Source organism: Centropristis striata, chromosome 21 (assembly GCF_030273125.1).
Source record: "Centropristis striata isolate RG_2023a ecotype Rhode Island chromosome 21, C.striata_1.0, whole genome shotgun sequence".
Classification (NCBI taxonomy): Eukaryota; Metazoa; Chordata; class Actinopteri; order Perciformes; family Serranidae; genus Centropristis; species Centropristis striata.
This window is the reverse complement of record NC_081537.1, coordinates 2,588,349-2,614,286: the sequence shown is the minus strand read 5'-3', so window position 1 is coordinate 2,614,286 and position 25,938 is coordinate 2,588,349. Positions and strand designations below refer to the sequence as shown.

Here is a 25,938-nt window from a genome sequence, read left to right as displayed (position 1 = left end):
CATATGTGGAGCCAGTAATAGCAGCACAGCTGGGAGATTCTCCAGCAGAGCAACAGATTGGAGAGTGTTGCCGTGGAGCCCAGTCTGCCCAGTTAGTGGAACATTTTCTGTCATCAGACTCGACTGGAGCTGCTGGAAATCTGTAACTCTTTACTGGACACACAGGCTGGTTAATGGAACCAAAACTACACAGTAAAAAAAAAAATACTGTTGTTTTTACGGTAAAAAACCAGCAGCTTTGGTTGCCAGAACTTTACCGTAATAAATGTGGTTCACCTTTTTTCTAATATTACGGTAAAATGATATTATCACTGTTGATTTCACGTTTAAGATTGCCATTTTATTCCATATTTTACCATTAAAAAATATATTTTTTCCATAAAAAAAACGCTGTCCTGCCATATAATTGACAAGAAAATACTTTATAAATGCTAAATAAAAAATAAATAAATAAAAATAAAATAAAATAAATTAAATGAATGAAAGGAATGAAATCAATAAATAAATAAAATAAAAATAAAAAGAAAAAGAAAAAGAAAAAGAAAAAGAAAAAGAAAAAGAAAAAGAAAAATAAAGTAAAGATTTTACCATTAAATATTACAGTATATTTTTGTTAGAGATATGGTGTTTAGTACATTTAACAGAGAGAAAAAGCATTTTTACAAAAGATAAATGCAAAAATGACAGTGATGCTACAAAAATACTGTAATACATATATTACAGTATTTTTTATTTATACACATGGTGCCAGTGTATTTTACAGTGAAGTAATGTATTTTAGAAAAATAAAAAAACTGTAAAAATCCTGTTTTGGCTGATATATACATTTACAGTGTTTCATTGTTACTGAAACTGAATTAACTCATTTATCATTTTACGTCTTTTACTGTCATTGATTAGCAGTTTTTCACCGTAAAATCTACATTTTGACATTTTTTACAGTGTAATTTGTCTCTGCAGATAAAGTTTCAGCCAATAATTAAAGGTTTATCAGTTATTGTCTGGTGGATGGTGAGTGAAGGCTGCTGTTTATTTTATTCCCAGCTGACAGAAAGAACAAACATTCAACAACTGTCTGACAACTTCACTTCCTGCTGTGAGATTCTATATATTTCCTCAGAAAACATGCAGTTAGAGAACAAGCAGATAAACAAGCTGTCAGAGAGACGGAGAGGGAGAGAGACGCCTGTCAGGAGCTTGTGTATACACAGAAACACACATTAAAAACACACCAAAAAAATACAAACAAAACCATAAAAACACAAAGAACACATAAAAACCACAAAAAACACACACAAAATTACGAAAAACACAAATAAAAAACATACAAAACCACATTTTTTTTCTTACAAGAAACACACATAAAACACACAAAACACATAAAAAACACACAAGAAACACACAAAAACACTCAATACACAATACAAAATAACCAATAAAAATACACAGAATACACACATAAAAAACACAAAAAACACACAAAAATGACAAAAAATACAAAAAAAATTACAAAAATGACAAAAAAACAGACAAAAAATACAAAAAACAAGAAGAAAGAAACATACAAAAACACTCCAAAAAAACAGAACACAGACAAAAAACACACAAAAATGACAAAAAACACAAAAAATACAAAAAACACAAATATATATATGTATATATATATATATATATATATAGATATAGATAGATAGACAGAGTGGATTGTGTTACTGACCAGGTGTAGGCCTATCACACAATGGGGCGGAGCTTCCCTGAAAGGCGTCCGATCGGAAACAATGCTGCAACACGTCCTACGTAAATAATGATATTTAGAAAAATGAATTCAAAAATCTTCAAATCGAGGATGCACACACACACTCACTTCCCCGGCTGTAATGAACTGCCTGCAGCTCTCAGACCTTATTATCATTCAGCCAGACACCTTTACCTGCTCTTTAAAGCGGGATGCTTCAGTCTCTTTAATCTCCGTCTCCATTCTCCGTCGCTCACCTCGTGCCTCTTTGTGAGCCGTTACAATGGATGGAGGGATGAGTGACGGCTGCACACAATAAAGAAGAGGAGAGAAGATCTGAGGCTCATCCTGTCAGCAAGTCAGAGCCATGACACGCCACAGAGAGAGAGGAAGTCTTATATGATAGTGCAGAAAAGAAAAGGCTTTTAAAGGAAAAAGGCTATGATTATCCTCCATATGCATACAGGCAGGATGTGTTGTACATGTGAGCTTTTAGCTGTGTGTGTGTGTGTGTGTGTGTGTGTGTGTGTGAGAGAGAGAGAGAGAGAGAGAGAGAGAGTCTTACATGATGGTGCAGAAAAGGAAAGGCTTTTAAAGAAAATAGTATGTTAAGAAAGGCTATAACTATCCTCTACAGCAGGGGTCTCAAACTCAAATTGCCTGGGGTCCGCTGGAGGCAGTATCAAAATGACCAAAATAAAAGACACAAAAGACCCAAAAAAGACACAAAATGAGAGAGAAAAAACAAAATTACTTTAAAAAGACACAAAATGACCAAAAAAAAAGACAGAAAATAACCCCGAAAAGACAGAAAATTACAGAAAAAAAGCCTAAATTACTTAAAAAAACACACAAAATGACCAAAAAGACACAAAATTATTAAAAAGACACAAAATGACCCCAAAAAGACACAAAGTGACCAAAAAAACCCAAAATTAATAAATAAAAAGACACATTTAAAAAAAAATACAAAAAACGCAATTTCTGACAAAAACATACAGAAACACACATAAAAAACAGACAAAAACACGCACAAAAAGATTAAAAAAACTAAAATAAAAAACATACAAAAAGCACAATTTTTTTTACAAAAACATACAGAAACACACATAAAAACACACAAAAACACACCAAAAAATAAAAAAAAACACACAAATGACAAAAAAAATGAAAAAATGAAAAAATTACAAAAAACACAAATAAACATACAAAAACCGCAAATTTTTTTCTTACAAAAAACATAAAAACATAATGACACATAAGAAACACACTTTTTATTGGATTTTTTTTATGTAGAAAAAAAAGAAAAACCCTGTATTTAAATTTCTAATTTGTCTACGTAAATATAATGACATAAAAAAGTGAAAAAAAACTTCTTCTATTCAAATGCTTGGCTAAAAAGGTCAGTGTAAAAATAATAATACATTTGAAAATGTTAACCTGTCAAGCAGTTCTCCACCTGATTTTTAGAACAAAAGTTTACCTGCAGGTTCTGACGAGTCCTGAAAAATGACATGAGAGGACAAAGTGTGAACAGGGACAATCTGTAGCCCAAATATAAATATATAAATATAAATATAGAGCGGCGGCGTGGTGTGATTCCACGCCGACAGCCTGTTGTTGCTCTAATGAAGTCCTTCTCTGAAAGGTCACTCAGCCTGTTTGTTATGAAGAAGCACACAAAATTACAAAAAAACAGACGAAAAATACAAAAAAACACAAATAAAAAACATACAAAAACTGCATTTTTTTTCTTACAAAAACATACAGAAAAACACACAAGAAACACACAAAAACACTCAAAAAAATTACAAAAAAACCATAAAAATCACAAAAAACACACACAAATTTACAAAAAACACAAAAAATGAAAAAATACAAAAAACACACAAAAACTACAAAAAACACAAATAAAAAATACAAAAAACACAATTTTTTTCTTACAAAAAACATACAGAATCACACATAAAAAACACACAAAAATGTACAAAAACACAAATAAAAACCATACAAAAAACACATTTTTTTTTGCAAAAAACACAAGTAACACAGAAAAACACAAAAAAAATACAAAAAAACATAAAAATACACAGAACACACACATAAAAACCACAAAAAACAAACAAAAAACACAACAACAAAAGTTTACCTGCATGTTATGAAGCGTCGGGATATCACAGCCCTGAAAAATGACATGAGAGGACAAAGTGTGAACAGGGACAATCTGTAGCCCAAATATAAATATATAAATATAAATATAGAGCGGTGGCGTGGTGTGATTCCACGCCGACAGCCTGTTGTTGCTCTAATGAAGTCCTTCTCTGAAAGGTCACTCAGCCTGTTTGTTATGAAGAAGCACACAAAATTACAAAAAAACAGACGAAAAATACAAAAAACACAAATAAAAAACATACAAAAACTGCATTTTTTTTTCTTACAAAAACATACAGAATAACACACAAGAAACACACAAAAACACTCAAAAAAATTACAAAAAAACCATAAAAATCACAAAAAACACCAAAAATGAAAAAATACAAAAAACACACAAAAACTACAAAAAACACAAATAAAAAATACAAAAAACGCAATTTTTTTCTTACAAAAAACATACAGAATCACACATAAAAAACACACAAAAATGTACAAAAACACAAATAAAAACCATACAAAAAACACATTTTTTTTTGCAAAAAACACAAGTAACACAGAAAAACACAAAAAAAATACAAAAAAACATAAAAATACACAGAACACACACAGAAAAACCACAATAAACAAACAAAAAACACAACAACAAAAGTTTACCTGCATGTTATGAAGAGTGGGGATATCACAGCCCTGAAAAATGACATGAGAGGACAAAGTGTGAACGGGGACAATCTGTAGCCCAAATATAAATATATAAATATAAATATAGAGCGGTGGCGTGGTGTGATTCCAGAGAAAAAAAAAGAAAAACCCTGTATTTAAATTTCAAATTTGTCTACGCAAATATAATGACATAAAAAGTGAAAAAAAACTTCTTATTCAAATGCTTGGCTAAAAAGGTCAGTTTAAAAATAATAATACATTTGAAAATGTTAACCTGTCAAGCAGTTCTCCACCTGATTTTTAGAACAAAAGTTTACCTGCAGGTTCTGACGAGTCCTGAAAAATGACATGAGAGGACAAAGTGTGAACAGGGACAATCTGTAGCCCAAATATAAATATATAAATATAAATATAGAGCGGCGGCGTGGTGTGGTTCCACGCCGACAGCCTGTTGTTGCTCTAATGAAGTCCTTCTCTGAAAGGTCACTCAGCCTGTTTATTTATGAAGAAGCACACAAAATTTCAAAAACACAAATAAAAAACATACAAAAACTGATTTTTTTTTCTTACAAAAACATACAGAAAAACACACAAGAAACACACAAAAACACTCCAAAAAATTACAAAAACCCATAAAAATCACAAAAAACACAAAAACACACAGAAAATTACAAAAAACACTCACAAAATGACAAAAAACCCATAAAAATCACACAAATCACACAAACACACACAAAATTACAAAAAACCCACAAAAAACCCACAAAACACAAATAAAAAACATACAAAAAACACACAAAAATATACAAAAAACACAAATAAAAACATACAAAAACCACAATTTTTTTAGAAAAAACAATTTTTTTTTTAGAAAAAACACAAGAAACACACCAAAAAATTACAAAAAAAAAACATAAAAATACACAGAACACACACAGAAAAACCACAAAAAACAAACAAAAAACACAACAACAAAAGTTTACCTGCATGTTATGAAGCGTCGGGATATCACAGCCCTGAAAAATGACATGAGAGGACAAAGTGTGAACGGGGACAATCTGTAGCCCAAATATAAATATATAAATATAAATATAGAGCGGTGGCGTGGTGTGATTCCACGCCGACAGCCTGTTGTTGCTCTAATGAAGTCCTTCTCTGAAAGGTCACTGTGGACATCTTCTCCATATTTATGCCTCTGAAAGTCACATGACGGAGACATCAGGGAACAAACTGGAAAAGTTTCAAAGATAAACAAGTTGAATCTCAGATCTTTTCATAATCAGCAAACTTGTTTTTTATTACAAATAAAGCTCCCGCTGTTGGATTCATATGTGATAATAAATACAGACGATTCAAATTATGTTTTCTGATTAACTTGAATTATTTTTCTGATTAACTTGAATAATTTTTTCTGATTAACTTTTCTGAAGTTTTTGGCTTGTGAGTCATGAGAGCAGCAGAAGAAGCTCGTTAGAGAAACATAAGTGTTATAATCAGAGAGTACAGACTGCGTGGGAGGAATGTTTATTTCATCACTTCTGAATATTTTAAAAGCCAAACATTCAAGAGGCCTTCTGATAATGATCGTTTTTATTCCTCACGCAGACTTTTTCATGACAATATTTTCTGCAGCTGCTGCTGAACACGTGAACCCAGAGATGGATGTTTAGTTTAACAGGTCAACAATCATATCAGTGTTGTTTCTTTGATTAAAGGAGATGTTTATTGCTTATTGAAAGTGTCAGAATTTTCCACAAGCACTTCAAAGCAGCACTAGACTTTATATAAATAATGGACGTCGTCACCTGTTGGTTTGTGGACCGTTTAAAGCATCGAGTTCATTATTTTACTTTACGTCTGTCGAGATCGAGAGACCATATTTGGACGGGAGTGTGTCTACACTGCAAAAAAGCCAACTTGTATTTTTTGGCCTAAAACAGTGATTTAAGTTGGTAAAACTATTGACATTTAGGGCAATAATGTAACTTAGCACAACAAAGGAAGCCAGTTGTCTGCTCAAAAACAAGTTTGTGAGTTGTTGTTACTTATATCTTTAAGTTGGGGTTCAAAACAAGGGACAATAGTTCTGATAACTCTTATTTCTTTGTTGGGAAATGCGGGAAAGCGGTGAAATTCGGTCATTAGCGAAAGCTAGCGGCTAACTGATGCTAGTGGCTAACTGATGCTAGCGCTAACTGATGCTAGCGGCGCTGCTTATTACAGCTACAAGAGTAGCCATTAGCGTATCAATGCTAACTCAAAATTGTGGTCGCAACATTAGCTGACATTTCATAGCGGCGTTACAATCGTGCCAATTCAGCACATTGCAGAAGTTAGCAGAAGTAAGGATTAAAAGTTATTACAATGTTAAATTATAAGTTAGTAAAATTTACAGTTGAGTTGACAAAAATCTGAATTCAGAGTTGAGCAAACTCAAAAACAAACCTTAAAACATTTATTTTAATTGTCCAACTTAAAATTTTATCGAAGTTTGTTACCTTGAAATTTTGAGTTCACCCAACTTTTAGATGTTTTTTACAGTGTATGTTCCCCTCTTTGTTTGAAACTGGGGAACATAGAACCCCTTTTTCCCCACTTTTCCCAAAAAGGGTCCTATGTTCCCCAGTCTGTTACTTTTTCCACCATTACTGCCAAATTCCATGGCGAATAGGCCTATGGGCTGTTTGAAGCGCATATCGTCACCCTGTTAAAAATAATTGAAAAAAGAATGTAACAAAGGATGGTGTGAAGGAAATTTGGTGTTTCCTTCATGGTGGGACATGAAGTAGGCGGCGACCTACTTGATATTCAAGACGCAAGGCATTGTGGGAACTCAATCTGAGAACTATAAATGATAACACCATGATTGAGGTGATGTATTGGGCAGGAAGATAGGACCACATTGAGTCTTGCTGAGGAATCAATGTTGGGAACTACAAAAGATATAAGTCGAGCGGTGTATGGGGCCTTGTTGTATTGTAAAATAGCCATTCGGAATTGTGCGGTGTATGGAACACGAATGTGCTAATAAAACTTGCTGAACAGAGTATTGAGTGCTTCGTGTTTGGCCAACTCACCCATTAACTTAGTGCAGTTGTTAAAATTGCCACGACACTGACTATTGGAATAGTAATAACACTGTGTGTAAATTATGTAACTTAAGAGAAATAAATGACTCAGGCCATTTTTTAACATGTCTTTGTGACTTAAGCAAGATATGGTAACACTTTATTTTAAAGGTGTCTACATAAGAGTCACACAAGCCTGTCAGAAACATGACATGACAAGTATCATGAGCATTAATGTTACTTCAAAGTGTCATTAATGTTCATGACACATCCCATGTCACTCTTATGTAGACACCTTCAAAATAAAGTGTCACCATATCTTGCTTAAGTCACAAAGGCATGTTCAAAAAATTGCCTAAGTCACATTTTATTTTGACTTAGGCATAATAAATCTGCGTAAGTCACACACTTGACATAGGCCATTATCTTAAAGGGGTAAAATCAAATGATCTGATTAACTGAGGATGTAGGTGGTTTTACCATAGGTGGCAATGAGGAGATGATTTAGGCAAAAAAAAAAACTATTTTGACAAAAAATTACTTAACAGTGTGACGATATGGGGGTGGGAATATACAAACATTTCAGAAAAAGGGTCCTATGCTCCCCAGTAAGTATTAGTACAGGGGAACATAGGACTCTTTTTGGGAAAAACAGGGAACAAAGAACCTGGGGAACATAGGGATGACCATATTTGGACTTGGGAGGCACGAGGACAGGTGTATGTAAAGATAAACTTCAATGCTTAAACAAAATCTACATTTCTTAGAAATATATAATGACCAAAATGTTCAATTAAACTTTCATGAACTGAAAACATAAAGTGAAAGTTCTGAGACAAAAACACAAACAACAACAAACAGGTTCATGGCTGTGTTGCCGTGGATACGTATTTGTTTTGCTACTATTCTGTTTGCCTTGTCAGTGACCTTATCATTCCTCTACTATCATCTATCTGATAAATGTGGTCTTTTTTTTACACAATTAACATCTATTGTCTTTAAACTTATGATTCCATAATCTTGCCACGAGAATTTTTTCTGAGGTAATAAATCAAGTGAGAGGTAGTGGCATTGGTGGTGCATTCACATGCTCCTAAGGGGAGTTGGGGTAAAGCAACTGCAAGATTTTATCATTAACAATTAATTTTACTATATCAAAAAATAAAAGAGATTAGGTTTTGCTGATATGAAGTTGTTGCTGGATGAAGTTTTGAGGATTTATATTAATAAAATGCTGTTTGTGGATCCAAAGCTCAGTCAGAAGAGTTAGTTAGACAGAACATTGATTTAAAGTTCAGTCAACAGGGATTTCTTTTGACAATGTACCTGACGGCAGCTCTGCCTTACAAGCTGTTAAGCCGATAGGAACTTCTGTAAATCGATAAAATGTGTCTCATATTTTACCTCATATCTGAACAGTCCTCTCGTTCTGCTGCTGGACGCTCACAGCTACCCGTTTTCTCTGCAGTGCTTGTTTTTTTTTCCTGCAGAGATTCAGACAATGGCTTCTCTAGCAGAGGTGAAGGCCATGTCAGGTGTCAGAACAATTCTTGTTCTTCACACATTTCCAGCAGAGCAGAAGGAGGCGGGAGGCTGGAACATACTGGCCAACATAACAACTGGTTAACAGGGTCTCTGAGTGGGTTTTACAGGGGCTGTAAACACTGTCAAGACCAGGGAAAATACGAAAAACAAGCCAAGATATCTATAAAAGCAAGAAGCGTCAGTGTGTGTGTGTGTGTGTGTGTGTGTGTGTGTGTGTTCTTGTACGTCCTACATAGTGAGGACCAGAACACGTTTTTAACCAACAGAGTGAGGACATTTTTGCAAAGTGAGGACATTTCGGCCGGTCCTCACTTCTTTAAAGGCTTTTTGAGATTTCAGACTTTGTTTTAAGGGTTAAAGATTACATGATAATGATAATTAACTGAAACTGTATTGTGTGGTTACAAAACTAACTAAAATTATAGTGAAAATGTCCTTAATTTTTGTCTTTGTCAACTTTTTAGTACTTCTTAGTCATTATTTACGTAGAACGTTTTGCGGCATTGCACTGTTTCCGATCGGACGCCTTTTGGGGGAGCTCCGCCCCCTTTTAGGGGAGCTCCCCTAGGTATATTGACAAAAAGAGGGTTTCTCAGCAGTTATAAATCAATAACAAACTGGGGAAGTTTCGTGGTTGTATCTATAAGTGAAAAAAATGTTGAAACATTGTTGTGTCTCGTCTGATGACGGAGCACAAACTGAATTATTAATCATCTGGAACAGGTTGTCTTGGCTCCACATTGCTTAAAGCAGTGTTAGAGGATTGTGACCTTCTAAAATTAGCAGACATTTATTGTGTTTTCGAGGTGTTTTTACCAGTTTAAGACTTTTCTCAGCAGCTTGTCCATGCACCTGTTGCAGAAAAAGATGATTTAGTAGTCCATCTCCAAACATTTGCTCATGAAGGCTTTGAAGAAAGTAATGAAAATGTTACTGCTGTCAATATATATTATCAGTTTAATATCCGTTGTCATATCAGTGTTATTATAATCATTAAAACCTGTCAAATGTTTGACAAAGAAAACTGGTAATTTAGGATCATTTCAAATGTATTTTCTTTGTATTCGTGGTGAGAGACAGAATGATAAACAATAGATGTAAATATAAACAAACATATCATCTGTTTATATAGCCCCAGCTCCTCCTCCTCTTCATCTTCATCTTCTTCTTCTCCTGCTGCAGAGTTCACAACACGTTGTTCCTCCTTGTGTTCAGTTTGCTGCTGTTTGAAAATAGCAAAGATTAAAATGAAGTGGAGGGAGAAAATGTCCTGGAGGAGCTTTATATGTTCAGCTCGTTCCCGAGAGGAGGACCTCCTATCTGTCTTTACACCCACCGCCCACACACACACACACACACACACACACACACACACACACGAACTCTGGCATATATCCAACAATATCACCATTATGATTCTAGCATCAAATCCAAGGTTTCTCTTTCTGTGTTTCCTCTGAAGAACTCTCTCTGTGAGACGTTATGAAATGTGACATTTCATAGGAGAGATCTTTGAGAGGATTCACTCATGATACTTGTGACCTTTTACAGGATGATCCTCAAGCATCTATACTGAAATAAACCAACTTGTATGTTTTGGCCTAAAACAGTGATTTAAATTGGTAAAACTTGGAAATATAAATTATTGACATTTAGGGCAATAATGTAAGTTAGCACAACAAAGGAAGCCAGTTGTCTGCTCAAAAACAAGTTGGTGAGTTGTTGTTACTTATATCTTTAAGTTGGGGTTCACAACAAGGGACAATAGTTCTGCTAACTCTTATTTCTTTGTTGTGAAACGCGGGAAAACGGTGAAATTTGGTCATTAGCGAAAGCTAGCGGCTAACTGATGCAAACGGCTAACTGATGCTAGCAGCTAACTGATTTTAGTGGCTAACTGATGATAGCGGTGCTGCTTGTTACAGCTACAAGAGTAGCCATTAGCGTATCAATGCTAAATCAAAATTTTGGTGAAGAGAAATTCAGAGATGAGCAAACTCAAAAACAAAACTTAAAATATTTAGTTTAATTGTCCAAATTTTATCGAAGTTTGTTGCCTTGAAATTTTGAGTTCACCCAACTTTTCTTTTTTTGGAGTGTACTAATCACTAAACTACTCAAATACTGATTTTTTTATCATGTGACGAAGGCCGGTGTCCCTGCAGATGTTCTTGTAGGCGTTTTTCACTAATGTATCTATCTTTTTTTTTAAATTATGTTACAAAAATATCTATGAGGAAAAGGATGTAATCAGAGAATCAGCAGCAGAAATGAGGCGTTCTCATCAGGTGCAGTTTTTCATTTTCCGTCACAGTTTCAGTCAGACTTTGTTTGAAAGTAATTTTGAACACAATGGTGCCAGATTATAGCACCACAACGCTGTCACAGTGATATATAATCTATTTCTTAAGAGCAAAACAAACTAAAACTAAAACTAAAATAGACAGACACTCTCTGAAATTGTCCGTCTGTCTGTTCATTTCACTCATTTCAAAGTATTTCGAATATTGTCCACCTGTGTTTCATGTCCCATCATATTTCAATAAATATTTACATTTGCGCTAACTTTGTCGTCATTACTGACTGAAAATGTTAGCTCATTATTATAATATAATAATACAACACAGCTAAAACATTTAGCATTTATGCTCAACTCTTTTTCATGTCCTACATGAACTGTTGGCTTGTGAAGAGCTGCTTTTAGCTCAGCTCTCATGGGCTTCAACACTCACAGAGGATGAGGAGGCTCTTTTTTTTTTTTTTTTCATTCTCTGACAAAGCGAGCAGGAGGCAGCAAACGAGCGCTGGAAGTATCTTGACTCGTCCTGACAGGATCAACTTGACCTCCAGTCATTCTTCAAGTCTCCCAGGCCCTGGATGGATGGATGGATGGAGGTCATGGTGTTGCTGTTAAAAGCATGGTGTTGCTGCCTCCAGCTCCAGATTGTGGGTTTGTGTGCATCTGAAAGTGTGAGAAAGCTGGATTGTTGAAGATGAGACTGTGTTTGTGAGATAACAAGGTCCGTATCAGAGCAGAGAGGCGTCCTGACGAGGATGAAGGAGTGAATCCTCAATGACACAAACACTCAAAGGTTCAGACTTTCTTTATCAGACAACTGTGATGTCACACCAGGTCAGCCAACAGGAATTAGAGACAGGGACAAAACGTTGGCCTCAAATTATCACCCACTCCAGGACCACCCAGTCGCTAGAATAAATTGTCAGGCTGGGCTTCAAGTCAGGACTCAGATGCAGAGTAGGTGAACTTAATGTTTCTTTAGTATTCGTATATATTATTATTTAGTTTGTGTATGTTGTTAGACTGCCGTGTTTAAGTTAATGGGTGAGCTGGCCAAACACAAAGCACTCAATACTCTGTTCAGCAAGTTTTATTAGCACATTTGTATTCCATACACCGCACAATCCCAAATGGCTCTTTCACAGTACAACAAAGTCCCGTACACCGCTCGATCTGTTGTATTTCCCAGCACTGATTCTTCAGCAAGTCTCAATGTGGTCCTAACTTCCTGCCCTATACATCACATCAGGACAGAACCCACTGATCTACATGTTCCCCTCAGTCATGGTGTTATCAGAGTTGAGTTCAAAGAGTGAGTTCCCAGAAGGCTTTGTGTCTTGAATACCAAGTAGGTCGCCACCTACTTCATGTCCCACCATGCAGGAGACACCAAATTTCTTTCACAATGTGATGATAGGAGATATGTGCACTGTCTGATGAGTTTTTAGTTTTTCCTAAGTCCATTTTATTTATGTGTGCTTCGTTGTCCCGACACTACTGAACATGCTAGTCAGTTTTATTGGTTTGTTTTTTTAACAATGGCTGAAGAAAACACAAGTTTCTCTTAACAGTTACGGTCACTTGCTTTCTGGGACTATAAGTGTTACTTGATAAAATTTAACATTAACTAACAGAATGTTTGTAGCAGAGGCAAAACTCCTTGGTTTACCAGTGAATCAACAAAGCAGGAGAGTCAGGGGCAGGCAGCGTCGGCAAAAGGCAAGCAGTCCAAAGTAAAGCGTTGGAAGGTCTGACATTAAAAAAATCTGGCAGTGAGTGTGTGTGAGGCTTTCTACTGGCTTGATTGGCGATCTGAAGCAGCTGAGTGAACAGGTCAGTGGAGTTTGGGCTGGTGGGTAGAGGAGGGAGTGGCTGGCAGGTAGAATGGAAAAGTACTGTGAGACAGAGGCTGCAGGGATGAGCAGGAGGTAGCAGAGCTGAACTGTGACACCATTAAATTGCTGCACATGGCTGAGAAAAGGAAGTGAAATAAATGGTTTAAAAATGTTTAAAGTTGCAGAGCTAAAGAAGAGTTTGATGTGTGCAGCTGGTAGCAGAGCTCAGGGGATGTGAGTGGTCCAGTACAGGGGGATTAGGGAGTTAGCTGCTTTATAACATGCTCTGCTGCCTCTCTCTCTCTGTGGGCTTAATAGTCCTGACAACAAGCATTAACAGGCAGAGGGAGCGCTGCTCCATCAGGGACTGGCTGCTTTTTTAACACTGTGTTAATGGAACAGACTGGGATCAAAACACGCGAGGGAACGGGCCCCACTGGCTCCACAAATGGCCCCAAAAAGATTACTAATGAAAGCACAAAGTCGAGTTTGTGTTGCTCTGTTATGAATCTGTCTGCTTCTTTATTTCCCTCTGCAATTTGCTTTCTTTTTCACAAACTCCTTGACTGGAAATAAAAAAACAAGATGTGAATTTAACTTTCTTCCTAAACTGTCTTGGGGAAAAATGAAAATAACCAGATTTCTCTCCAGAATCTCAAGAGTAGAAAGTTTTTATAGAATGCAGATTCTTTCCTAAAGATGTGCAATGCACAAATGTTCATTTAGTGTTTGTAAATACATATAAGCTTCCTCTTCCCCGGCGCTATGAAAGAGAATCACAGATTCATGTTTGTTTTGGAATTAGCTTTCACTTCGATATATTGGCATTTTGTTAGTGCTCTGTCTACTTTTTTGTAGCTTTATACCCCAAAACTGACATCCAGAAACCCCTCGAACACAGCTAAATTATTATTATTATTTTTTAGAAAATAGAAAAATTCAACCTTCACACCAATAATCAATACATGAGGCCAAATTGAGTTTCAGAAGGTTGATTCTGGAGCTTTTAAAAAAACTAAACATGTCCTCTGTTTTTCACTCTAACTTTTGTGTCAGGAAATACTGATCCATTCATTTCCTCATCCTGCTGATAAGAGTCCGAACCAAACTGTCCTCCCCTTAAAAATGACCCAATAGCGCGTTTCTACAAGCAGGTTTGGAGTTAGTGGAGCCCTCTGGTGGCCGTAGTTCTCAACTTTTTTGAGTCTCGACCCCCAATCTAACATCATGTTGTCTCACTGAACAGAATCTCACAGTTCAAATCATAGAAACTCAGTTGATACGACGAATTTTGGACAAATAATGAAGCAGACAACAACTAAAACATCTCTCTGTCTATGCATTTATATATTTTTATATATTTTATTGTTCCTTTTAATCTAAGTCCTTTGCTATCAGTTTAAAGGTCCATTCTGACCTCCTGAGTGTGTAACAGTCAGCTTCAAGCCAGAGACTCCTTGGAAAGTAACAACTTGATACTTTGGGATTTGTCAGAAAAGAAACAAAATTATAATAAAGAATCAAATTGATCACAAAATGATTTTTTTTAAAAAGACACAAAATGCCAAAAAAATACATCAAATTAGGCAAAAAAGGACTCAAATTGACCACAAAACTATCAAAAAAGACCCAAAATGACCCAAAAATTACATTCGATTAAGCAAAAAAATGACTCAAATTGACCACAAAATGACAAAAAAAGGACCACAAAGACACAAAATGACCAAAAAAATAATCAAATTAACCACAAAATGACAAAAAAAGGACCACAAAGACACAAAATGACCAAAAAAATAATCAAATTGACCACAAAATGATTTTAAAAAAAGACACACAATGGCAAAAAAAATACATCAAATTAGGCAAAAAAGAACTCAAATTGACCACAAAATGATAAAAAAAAACACACACAAAATGATCAAAAAAGACACAAAATGACCCAAAAATTACATACAATTAAGCAAAAAAATGACTCAAATCTGACAAAAAATGACAAAAAAATGATCACAAAGACAAAAAAAAAATGACCAAAAAAAGACACAAAATTACCAAAAAAAAGACATTAAATGACCAAAAAGACTAAAACACATTAACACATGAACACTTTAACACAGTGGAGACAGAGCTGACTTCCAAAATGATTTGGCGACCCCCAGAAATCATCTTGCGACCCCAACTGGGGTATAGAATAGCTGCTCTAGTGGCCGTAGTGATGATGATAACAGTTCTGGCTGGTTATTGACAGACAACCTGTTCTGTTGTTTAGGTTGGAGAGTTTTTATTCCAGTCTGCAGACACGTTTCTGTTCAGCTGCTTCCTCCAGCTCCTCCTCTGGGATCCTGAAGAATTTTCTGGGCCAGATGAAAAAAACCATTCCCCTCAGCATGTTGTGGGTCGGCCCCGGGGTCTTCTTTCAGCGAGACGTGTCCTCAGTCGGCCCACAGGGAGACAGCCAGGAGACATCTTCATCACACAGCTTATTTTGAAAAAACAGACTCTTTTCTTCCTCCCACCACTCTGCTCAAGGATATGTTTAGCATTGAGCACATATTTAGCATCCTCTGCTCTGATTGGTCGGTTTGGTTCTTTACCAGCACACGATGAAGAAGTTCATATCCAGAGAAATGTGTTTCCATACGTTGTTTTTCTCCTTCAAGCCCCGCAGGCTTGTCAAAGTTGCACAACAGAGAATCAGGTAATCATCAAAGTCCTCATTCTTTTTTTTAAAGACAAAGGGAATCAAAAATGAGCGTTTTAAAGAGAAGAGTTCTGTCCATTGGACCGTTCAGCCCCTCATGTTTTACACCAGAGGCCATTTTATATATATATATATATATATATATATATATATATATATATATGTACGGAAGCCCTTAACGGCCATGCATTCATATATTTTTTCCCTCCGTTTTCTTGTGATAACGAGATAAATATCTCGTTATCTCAGGAAAACAACTGTCGTTTTCCTGAGATAACAAGATAATTTTCTCGAGATCTTGAGGAAACAAATTAAATAAACTCGTTATCACGAGAAAAAGGAGGGGGGAAAATTAATGCATGGCCGTTTAGGGCTTTGATGTATATATATATATATATATATACATAATGTAAAGGTAAGGCAACTTCTCAGTAAAAATACAAATAAAGTTTAAGAAAAGGAAAATTAACTTTAAAAAACTGTAAAAGTCTGGCAGCAAAAGTCGCCAAACACTTACCATCATATTAAAAAGAGGAACAGGAAACAACTTTGCATCTCTTATTTGAGGTCTGGGAACATCTTCAGCCTGAGATGAAGCTCTGGCCAAACCAGCTGGTGGGTTGCACCTAGTGGCGGGACAACGAAGCTTCATGAAGCTTTTCCTTTATTTTTTGACCCCACTAGATGGCGGTCTTGGCTTAAAACATTGTGTGTTTGCTTGCTTTATTTTGCTTTTTAGAATAAATACCTTTTTGGGAATTATGTGCTGTCCTTTTAATGTTCTACACATATGAATGATATACCGACCTCTTCTATGAAAAGAACTCCAAATTCCTTTACAATTACTAAATATTAGTGTTGGGGCAACAAAGCTTCATGAAGCATTTCCTTTATGTTTTGACCCCACTAGATGGAGGTCTTGACTTTAAAAAAAGTCTTCATCAATGGTGATTGAGTGTGTTTTCAGCCCTTTGTTGAACAAAGAGCACCATCTCTTGGGCTCCGTAAATAAAGAAAATGCTTCACGAGGCTTCGTTGCCCCAACACTAATTATCAGCAACTTGTCCAGCACTGCTCCTTTATAGTTTGAGTTGATTTTTACAATCATTTTCCCTTCCCACATCTCTCTTGTGGGGCACTTTGTTTTTTATTTCATGGTCGATATCATCTCTGGTGAGACACAGCAGCGTTCCCGTCCTCAGGCCTGACGTCTGGCTCTCTGCTCTCACTGCACCGAGCTGCTCACACATTTGTGTCGCCGTCAGTCATGTGAGACAGCCTTCATCATCGTCATCCTGCAGCCTGGCCTCTGCAGCGGGAAGGGTCGCCCCCGCGTCTCGGCCCAGTCAGACGACAACAAAGAGACGCAGCTCGCGTGCTCGGCTGTCGCTTCACCTTCCAGGAAGTGTTCATGAAGCGAAGGATGGTGACATCACTCTGTCCATCCACACAGAATGATTTTTTTTTTTTTTTTTGATAATTCATAAACATTAAGGTGACCTCCTGGCCTTCTCAGGGGTGTCACCGTTGGGTCAAAATGTTCACTTTGTTCCTTGTATGTTGAAAGATTCACAGAATGTTTTTTGCATGTGGGAGTAGAGGCTTTTCAGCTTTTCATCACAATAATCCACTCAGTTATATCTATATATATAAGATAAGAAACTCCTTTATTGATCCCCATGGGAACATTTGGGTGCAGTGGCTCAAGTGCAGAGTAAAACAGGTGAAGTTAACCAATTAAAATAAAATAAAAATTAGAGGTCAACCGATATATTGGCCCAATATTTGCGTTTTTACTTGTATCTGCATCGACCGATACGTGCATGTGTTCTCCGATCATTTTGTGTCATTTTTGTGTCTTTTTTAGTCATTTTGTGTCCTTTTTTAGTCATTTTGTTTCTTTTTTGGTCATTTTGTGTCCTTTATGTGTCTTTTTTTAGTTATTTTGTGTCTTTTTTTTGTCATATTGTTTCTTTTGTTGGTCATTTTGTGTCTTTTTTGTGTCCTTTTTTTGTCATTTTGTGTCTTTTTTTAGTCATTTTGTGTCTTTTTTTGTTATTTTGTGTCGTTTTGTAGTCATTTTGATTGATTGATGATTTCAAAGTTCTGGAAAAGTCCGATGTTGCATTGCGACACTCCCACATGTATTCTGATGCATTTCATTGGCCAAGAGACCGAAAATAGGTGGAAAAAACTACAAATACTACAAAACGACGTATCCTCTTTCCCAGCTTTAATGGTAGAAATGTGGTAATGCTTTCCCGCCTTAAATGGGTTAAAGCAAGTTGGTTTCTTTCCCTCCATTTAGTAAATTCATCAAATTGTCTTGGCAGGTCTGAGTTAAAAGAGAGTAGCTTCCTCTTCTCTAAACTCCCCCAAAAGGTTAAAAAAAAACTGTGTCATGCTGCCTGCAGTCACTTATTGCGCAATTGTGGCGTGTGAGAGTTGCATTTTTGTTTCCAGCCACCAGCAAGTAATGTTTGCATCAGTTGTTTTTTTTTTGTTCACACTCCTGCTATGAGCATAAAGCTGCAGCCATAAGGAATATTTTGGATATTACATTCTCTTTCTGATAGGTCTGCAGGGAACTGCGAGGTCACTATCTCTTATTTTCTGCATAAACACAACTCAATACATTTTTACTGTTATTGTCTTTCTGGTGTTTGCTCCACATTCCCTGAGTGTGTGGCTGCAGCTGTCCTCTTCCTCCTTCCTAACTGATCATTAGAAGCTGCTGTACACATGTTTCCAGCTCCAGGGCTGACACATAGTTAGTGTTAGAAATAACCAATCTGTGTGCCCACAGCAGCAGAAAATACAGCAGGATGAAATGTAGCAGCAAGACAAGCAGGACACTTTTTATTAGCCTTTTTATTTAAAATAACACGAACAGGGAGACGTCTGCCTGCTGTCTCAGGTGACTCATGTTCAGCTGTGTGTGTGTGTGTGTGTGTGTGTGTGTGTGTGTGTGTGTGTGTGAGTCCGTCTGGGCCCAGTAAAGGTTATGGTGACAGGTGTAATATCTCCAAGTAGGAGGTGTCGTGTGAAGTGTGTTATGAGAGCTGAAGGTTAACCTGAAACACACACACACACACACACACACACACAGATACACACATTTTTAGAATGATTCAAAGTTGATTCAGTGGTTGGTGTTGGTTTTCCCATCCATTCAAAGATGAACTTTATGGTTTCATCTTTAGAGCAGCACTGACTAAATATCTTGTAAACAAGCTTTGTTTTTGTTAGTGTTGGGACAACGAAGCTTCATGAAATCATTTCCTTTATTTTTTGACCCCACTAGATGGAGGTCTTGGCTTACAACATTGTGTGTTTGCTTGCTTTATTTTTCTTTTTAGAATAAATTCCTTTTCGGGAATTACATGCTGTCCTTTTAATTGTTCTACACATATGAGTAATATACCGACCTCTTCTATGAAAAGAACTCCAAATTCCTTCACAATTACTAAATATTAGTGTTGTGACAACGAAGCTTCGTGAAGCATTTCCTTTATGTTTTGACTCCACTAGATGCTAGCTTCGTTGTCCCAACACTGCTAAACAGAAACACACAAACTAAGAGAGTAAGGAACAAAAATGTGTGTGTGTGTGTGTGTGTGTGTGTGTGTGTGTGTGTGGTGTGTGTCAGGTCATATAGCTCTGTATAATGTGTTATTTACACCTTTTGAATGGAATTACTGACATAAATAAACTTTTCTATGATATTCTACTTTATTGAGATGTGTGTGTGTGTGTGTGTGTGTGTGTGTGTGTGTTCCCTACTCTTTGTAATTAATTGATCGATTTAGACTGTTGTCATTTTTATTCCTCTGAGCGTTCGATAATAACGAGTTGTTATTTTCAGCTGCTGTTGCATCTCCACATTCACAGTCAGCCTGAAGCCATAAAAACTCCTACGTAAAATAGTCATATATATATATATATATATATATATATATATACATATATATAAATATATATGTTGACTTGTGTAACTGTGTGGACACACACACACACACACACACACACATGCACACACACACACACATTCCTGTACTTCTATCTTTGTGAGGACCCTTCATTGACATTCAATAATACATCCCTTTCCTTATAAACCTTATAAAGGGCTTACAGGCCTTTGACGAAGTGGGGACCTGCTGAAATGTCCTCACTTCCCAAAAGTGTCCTCACTCTGTCAGTTAAAAGCAAGTCCTGGTCCTCAGTTTGTAGGAAATACAAGTACAAACACACACACACACACACACACACACACACACACACACAGTATCAGCACATTATATGTTGTATTACTTTATTTTCTCATTTCGAGCATTGACACAGAACCTGAATGTATGAATTGATCTGGATTGAACTAATATACTGTAGATCATGAGTCTCAAACTCGCGGCCCGCGGGCCAATTGTGGCCCTCGTGATGATATTTTGTGGCCCCCACCTTGATATGAAAGTTTAATGTGAGTTTTATATGAATGTCTCTTTACCGTGTTGTGTGTAGAAGGTCCCTTTGTTGCTCCAGCTGGAGCTTTGTTTCACTTGTTTCTACGATGACGTTAACAAAAAGAAAGGCAGCTGCTACCGGAGCGTTTATTATTATTATTATTATTATTATTATTATTATTATTATTATTATTATCTGCTGTGTTGTTATTACCGCAAGAAGTGGAAATGTTATGGAATGTCATTTTGTGTCTTTTTTGGTAATTTTGTGTCTTTTTCTAATAATTTTGTATCTTTTTTTTTGTAATTTTGTGTCTTATTTGGTAATTTTGTGTCTTTTTCTAATAATTTTGTATCTTTTTTAAGTAATTTAGTTTTTTTCTGTCATTTTGTTTCTTTTTTTTAGTAATGTTGTGTCTTTTTTCTTGGTCATTTTGTGTCTTTTTTAAGTAATTTAGTTTTTTTCTGTCATTTTGTGTCTTTTTTTGGTCATTTTGATACTCCCTCCAGCGGCCCCCAGGTAATTTGAGTTTGAGACCCCTGTAGTAGACTGTCTGTCAGAGATTAAAAAAAGATTAATTTGAGTATTTGTTTTTTGCAACCAAGACTTTATTGTTAAAGTTGTTGGTTTTTTGATACTTTAAGGCCTGTTGTGACCTGAATTTGTTGAATCCATGTTTTCTGATTCATGCAGCCCACAAACAACAGACTGTGTTGTCCTATTTAACAGTTCTGGGTCCAAATGTTTGTGCAGCATCTCTACAAAAGTGCAGTTAAGTTATTTTTCATGAGTGTTTGCATTATTCAGTCCACTCCCTGTGGAAAATAAAAGAGGAAAACTGTCCTAAAACTTTGCAGCGTGGTGTAGGGTGACCCAGAGAAGTTCTCCGGCGCTGCGCTCGGCTATCGTCTGCAGGATGCTGCATGTTATTAGGATTATCACGTGGTGGCAGAGCACCAGACGAGCCGCGGGAGCTTTTTGATAAGTGCAAACCGCTCGGCTCTCCCTGAAAAGCTTTTGTTGCTCGACATTTTGGCAGGATAACCCTTCATGGAGGCAGCCGAGGCTTTAGTGTATTTCGGGGAGGTGAACTTTTCAAACCGACACAGAAAAAGGACACAAGTGTGAACAAAAGGTGGACAAAGCAGCTGATGGAGGACACGCAGGAAGATCTCAGAGTGGATAAATAAGCTGTACTTATTATTATTAATATTATTATTAATAATAACCCTGTCTTTCTCTGTCTGTCTGTCTGTCTGCAGGCGGTGGAAACCAACCTGGCCTCCAAAGACAGCCACTGGGTGTTTGTCAATGAGGTAAGACTTTTTTTTTTCTGATGGTGGTATCTTTTTATATTTCCTTCACAACCCTTCACTAGTGAAGATAAGAATATTAGAAATTATAAGTTTATTTAATAGGGAAATTATTATCTGGATCATGGGTCTCAAACTGGCGGCCCGCGGGCCAATTGTGGCCCTCGTGACGATATTTTGTGGCCCCCACCTTGATATGAAAGTTTAATGTGAGTTTTATATGAATGGCACTTTACCGTGTTATGTGTGGAAGGTCCCTTTAATTACTTTTTTTGGTAATTTTGTGTCTTTTTTTTATAATTTTGTGTCTTTTTTTTATATAATTTTGTGTCTTTATTGGTATTTCTGTGTCTTTTTTCTGTCATTTTTTGTCTTTTTTCTGTCTTTTTTTGTCTTTTTTCTGTCATTTTGTGTCTTTTTTGAGTAATTTAGTTTTTTTCTGTCATTTTGTGTCTTTTCTTGATAGTAATTTTGTGTCTTTTTTTGTAATTTTGTGTCTTTTTTTGGTCATTTTGATACTGCATCCAGCCGCAGTGAGATAAAATTAGATGAAGACTAAAATGTAACATTACTTTACAATATTAAGTCTAAAATACGCAAATCTCATGGACAGATTTTTTTTTGCCAGCCAAACTTAGCGCCCCCTGCTGGAATTTTCGGTAGAATGCAGCTTAAGGCACTTCCTGGTTTGCCCGGAAATCAATACTAATCACTGCATTAATTACTGCTGATTTTGAACCAGAATGAAGGACAAAAACCTGCACAGTTCAAGAGCACTTTCCTGTGTGTTCTATGTGGGATAAAAACACAAGCTTCACCGGCGGCTGCCCTTTTTCTTCCCCCCCCCTCGGTTGGATATCCGCCAGCGTGGGTGACTTTCCGTGCTGGAAGTGAAATTGAAATGAGTGGGGGTGAAAAGAGGAAATGACAGCAGCCTGGGCTACAGCTGGGATTGTGTTAAATCCCAAAACTCTGACATCTGCAGAGCACGCAGACTCCTGACTCACTGACTTTCTGTGCTGGCGCCAAGTGATTTTGAGGTTGTTTTTTAAATTGTCTTTAATCATCTCCTCGACTTAATTCCTCACAACGCTTCCAATTTAAATATCCAGGCATCTTCCCAGCCAATTAACTCCGTAGACAACAATGTTAACAGCTTAATTGAAAGGGAGACGAGGGGAAGCGTCATCTGCTGAAGGCTGAATATAAAAAACCTCCCAGCTCGCTTCCACTGCCAGATTACCTCCTTTCTTTTATTTTTTCCCTTTTATTTGCCTCCCAGCTCGGGTAGCAACCTCCTAATCCATTTAAAATGATCTGCTTTGTTTCAGAGTCATCATTTAACTAATTACACTCTCAGTTTTTAATTAACCAAAAGAGCAAAACTGTGTACGGAGTCGCCAGAGCCTGTTTGGGCTTTTTTTGGCATGTAAGACTCCGTTTATAATCAAGTAGATCTTTTTTTTTTTTTCCTTTTGATGAATGTGTGTTTGTGCAGGGTTTTTTTTTTTTTTCTGATGTGAAATGTGAGATCAGTGTAACACCTTGTTCCTGCTGAAGGCTTCTCTCTCATCATCCAGAATTATTAAAAGTAATACTATTTGACAGCCTCCAGCCAACCTGCTCTTCTTCCTGGCTTCCCTGTAAATCAACTTAATTTAATCAAGAAATACTGGAAGGTTTTTTTTAGTTAATGGACAGTTTTTTCACATGAAAAAGAAGATTAAAAGCTCACTCAAAAAGTAAGTCTGTTTTTTACGGTTAAAAAAATGGCAGCTGTATATAAATACGGTAGAACTTTTTTAATACTTGTGTCTTTTTTTTTTTATTTTGTGTCTTTTTTAAGTAATTGTGTGTCTTTTTTAAGTAATTGTGTTTCTTTTTTTGGTAATTTTGTGTCTTTTTTTAGTCATTTTGTGTCTTTTTTTAGTCATTTTTAGTCATTTTGTGTCCTTTTTTAGTCATTTTGTGTCTTTTTTTAGTCATTTTGTGTCTTTACTACGTTAAAAAGATATTAGCACTGTTGATTTCACGTTTAAGATTGCCATTTTAGTCCATTTTTACTGTATAAATAAAACGTTTTTCCATCAAAAGAAACGCTGTTTTGCCATATAATTGACAAGAAAATACTAAGTAAGTACGAATAAGATTTTGCCATTAAATATCACAGTATATTTTTGTTAGAGATAGGGTGTTATGGTGTTTTGTGCATTTAAGAGTGAGAAAAAGTATTTTTTTACAAAAGATAAATGCAAAAATTACAGTGACGCTTGTATTAGTGTTGGGACAACGAAGCCTCATGAAGCATTTTCTTTATTTATGGAGCCCAAGAGATGGCGCTCTTTGATAGGCAAATTTTGTGTCTTTTTTTGTTATTTTGTGTCTTTTTTTAGTCATTTTGTGTCTTTTGGTGTCTTTTTTAGTCATTTTGTGTCTATTTTAGTCCTTTAGTCCAACATAAAATGTGATTTTGAATCTTTTTTTTACTTTCAAAACACTATCATTCTCAATAAAAAAATGTAAATGTTGCAAATGTGAACAAAGGTTGCAAATATAACATATAAGAGGGTTACATGCAGTTCTATTATTTTACACAAAACAGTAGGGATCGACACTGCCTTTTTTTTTATGTCTGAAGAAGTCATGCTTTGGCGCTTTTGGAGACTCCAGAGGGTTAAATGCATGAAAAAACTTTCATCACAGGAAAAGTTGTAATCTGTTTTTAAGTGAGAAATTGTTAAAATATTGAGACATAATTTCAGCAGTAAAACAAAGAAATAGTCCCATGAGAAATAAGTTACTTTTCTTTGTGATCAGAGTTCTTATTGGCGTTTTTCTGTCAATGTTCTGTCCTTGATGCGTATGCTGTCTAGTATCGACAGAGCTAAACGTCTCCCTCCCATCAACACTCTTGATATGGTTTTCACAGGTTTATTGACAAAAGTAAAGGATGAAAGTACAAAAGAAAAACAGACAATTAGTGTTGGGGGTTTATGGATTTATACATAAAGCCTCTGTATATTATTAAGGCCTCTCAGATGATGCAGGATGTTTTTGAAAAGCAGGGACATGACGTCTAAATATCCCATTGAGGAACACTCAGTATGTGCTTGGAGAATGATTTGTTGAGGATGTAAACATCTTTACAGCTGCATTCAGTTTCTGCGGCAAAACAGATGGTTTTCATAAATGAGAGGCAAATATCTGCCTGTGTACAGCGATGCAAACATTAAAAACAGTTAGCATTAAAAACCACCACAAGATCTAAAAAAATTGTAGGATCCTTCTGCAGTGTTCATTATTTAGTTTTATTTGCAATCTAATGCTTCACATCCAAGAAGTTAATGCCACTTCGCTAATTATTCTTCAGAGTAAACTACAATCTCAGAATTGTATTTTCTATAAACATGATTAATGAAGTGAATTTGGCCAAAACGGGACATTTAAAGTTGTTTTATTTGAAACTAATTACAAAATCTGTTTGCAAAATGAGTGCAAAATGTAGAATTCACACAATAAACGTAACAAAAGGCAAATTACAGATTCTGCTTCAGTGACACAGTTCAAAAGTTAAAAACAGTGTTGGGACAACGAAGCCTCGTGAAGCATTTTCTTTATTTACGGAGCCCAAGAGATGGCGCTCTTTGTTAGGAGCTCTTTTTCAGGCATAGATTTAGACTGGTAATCATATTGTCTCAGAAGTTTTGCCGTGTCAGATTCCTCTCGCTGTCATGTGGCATCCCACAAGGCTTGCTTCTGGGGCCCTTTTATTCTCCTTATATCTGCTGCCCTTGGGTAAGATCATAAACACTTACAATATTTTATACTAGTGTTGGGACAACAAAGCCTCGTGAAGCATTTTCTTTATTTACGGAGCCCAAGAGATGGCGCTCTTTGTTCAACAAAAGACTGAAAACACACTCAATCACCATTGATGAAGCCTTTTTTTTTAAAGCCAAGACCTCCATCTAGTGGGGTCAAAAAATAAAGGAAATGCTTCACAAGGCTTCATTGTCCCAACACTAATATTTAGTAATTGTAAAGGAATTTGGAGTTTTTTTCATAGAAGAGGTCGGTATATCACTTATATGTGTAGAACTATTAAACGGACAGCATGTAATTCCAAAAAAGGTATTTATTCTAAAAAGCAAAATGAAGCAAGCAAACACACAA

At 36.2% G+C, this 25,938-nt stretch overlaps 1 protein-coding gene across 2 annotated transcripts in view; it reads left to right on the top strand.

Annotated features, from left to right (window-relative positions):
- LOC131959051 (glutamate receptor ionotropic, delta-1-like) overlaps window positions 1-25,938 on the top strand; it is a 784,279-nt gene that overhangs the window by 670,360 nt on the left and 87,981 nt on the right. For both annotated transcript variants that reach the window (XM_059324148.1, XM_059324147.1), the window contains exon 5: window positions 21,715-21,768. In XM_059324148.1, coding sequence (XP_059180131.1) covers window positions 21,715-21,768 — 54 coding nt within the window. The remainder of the gene's footprint in view (window positions 1-21,714; window positions 21,769-25,938) is intronic.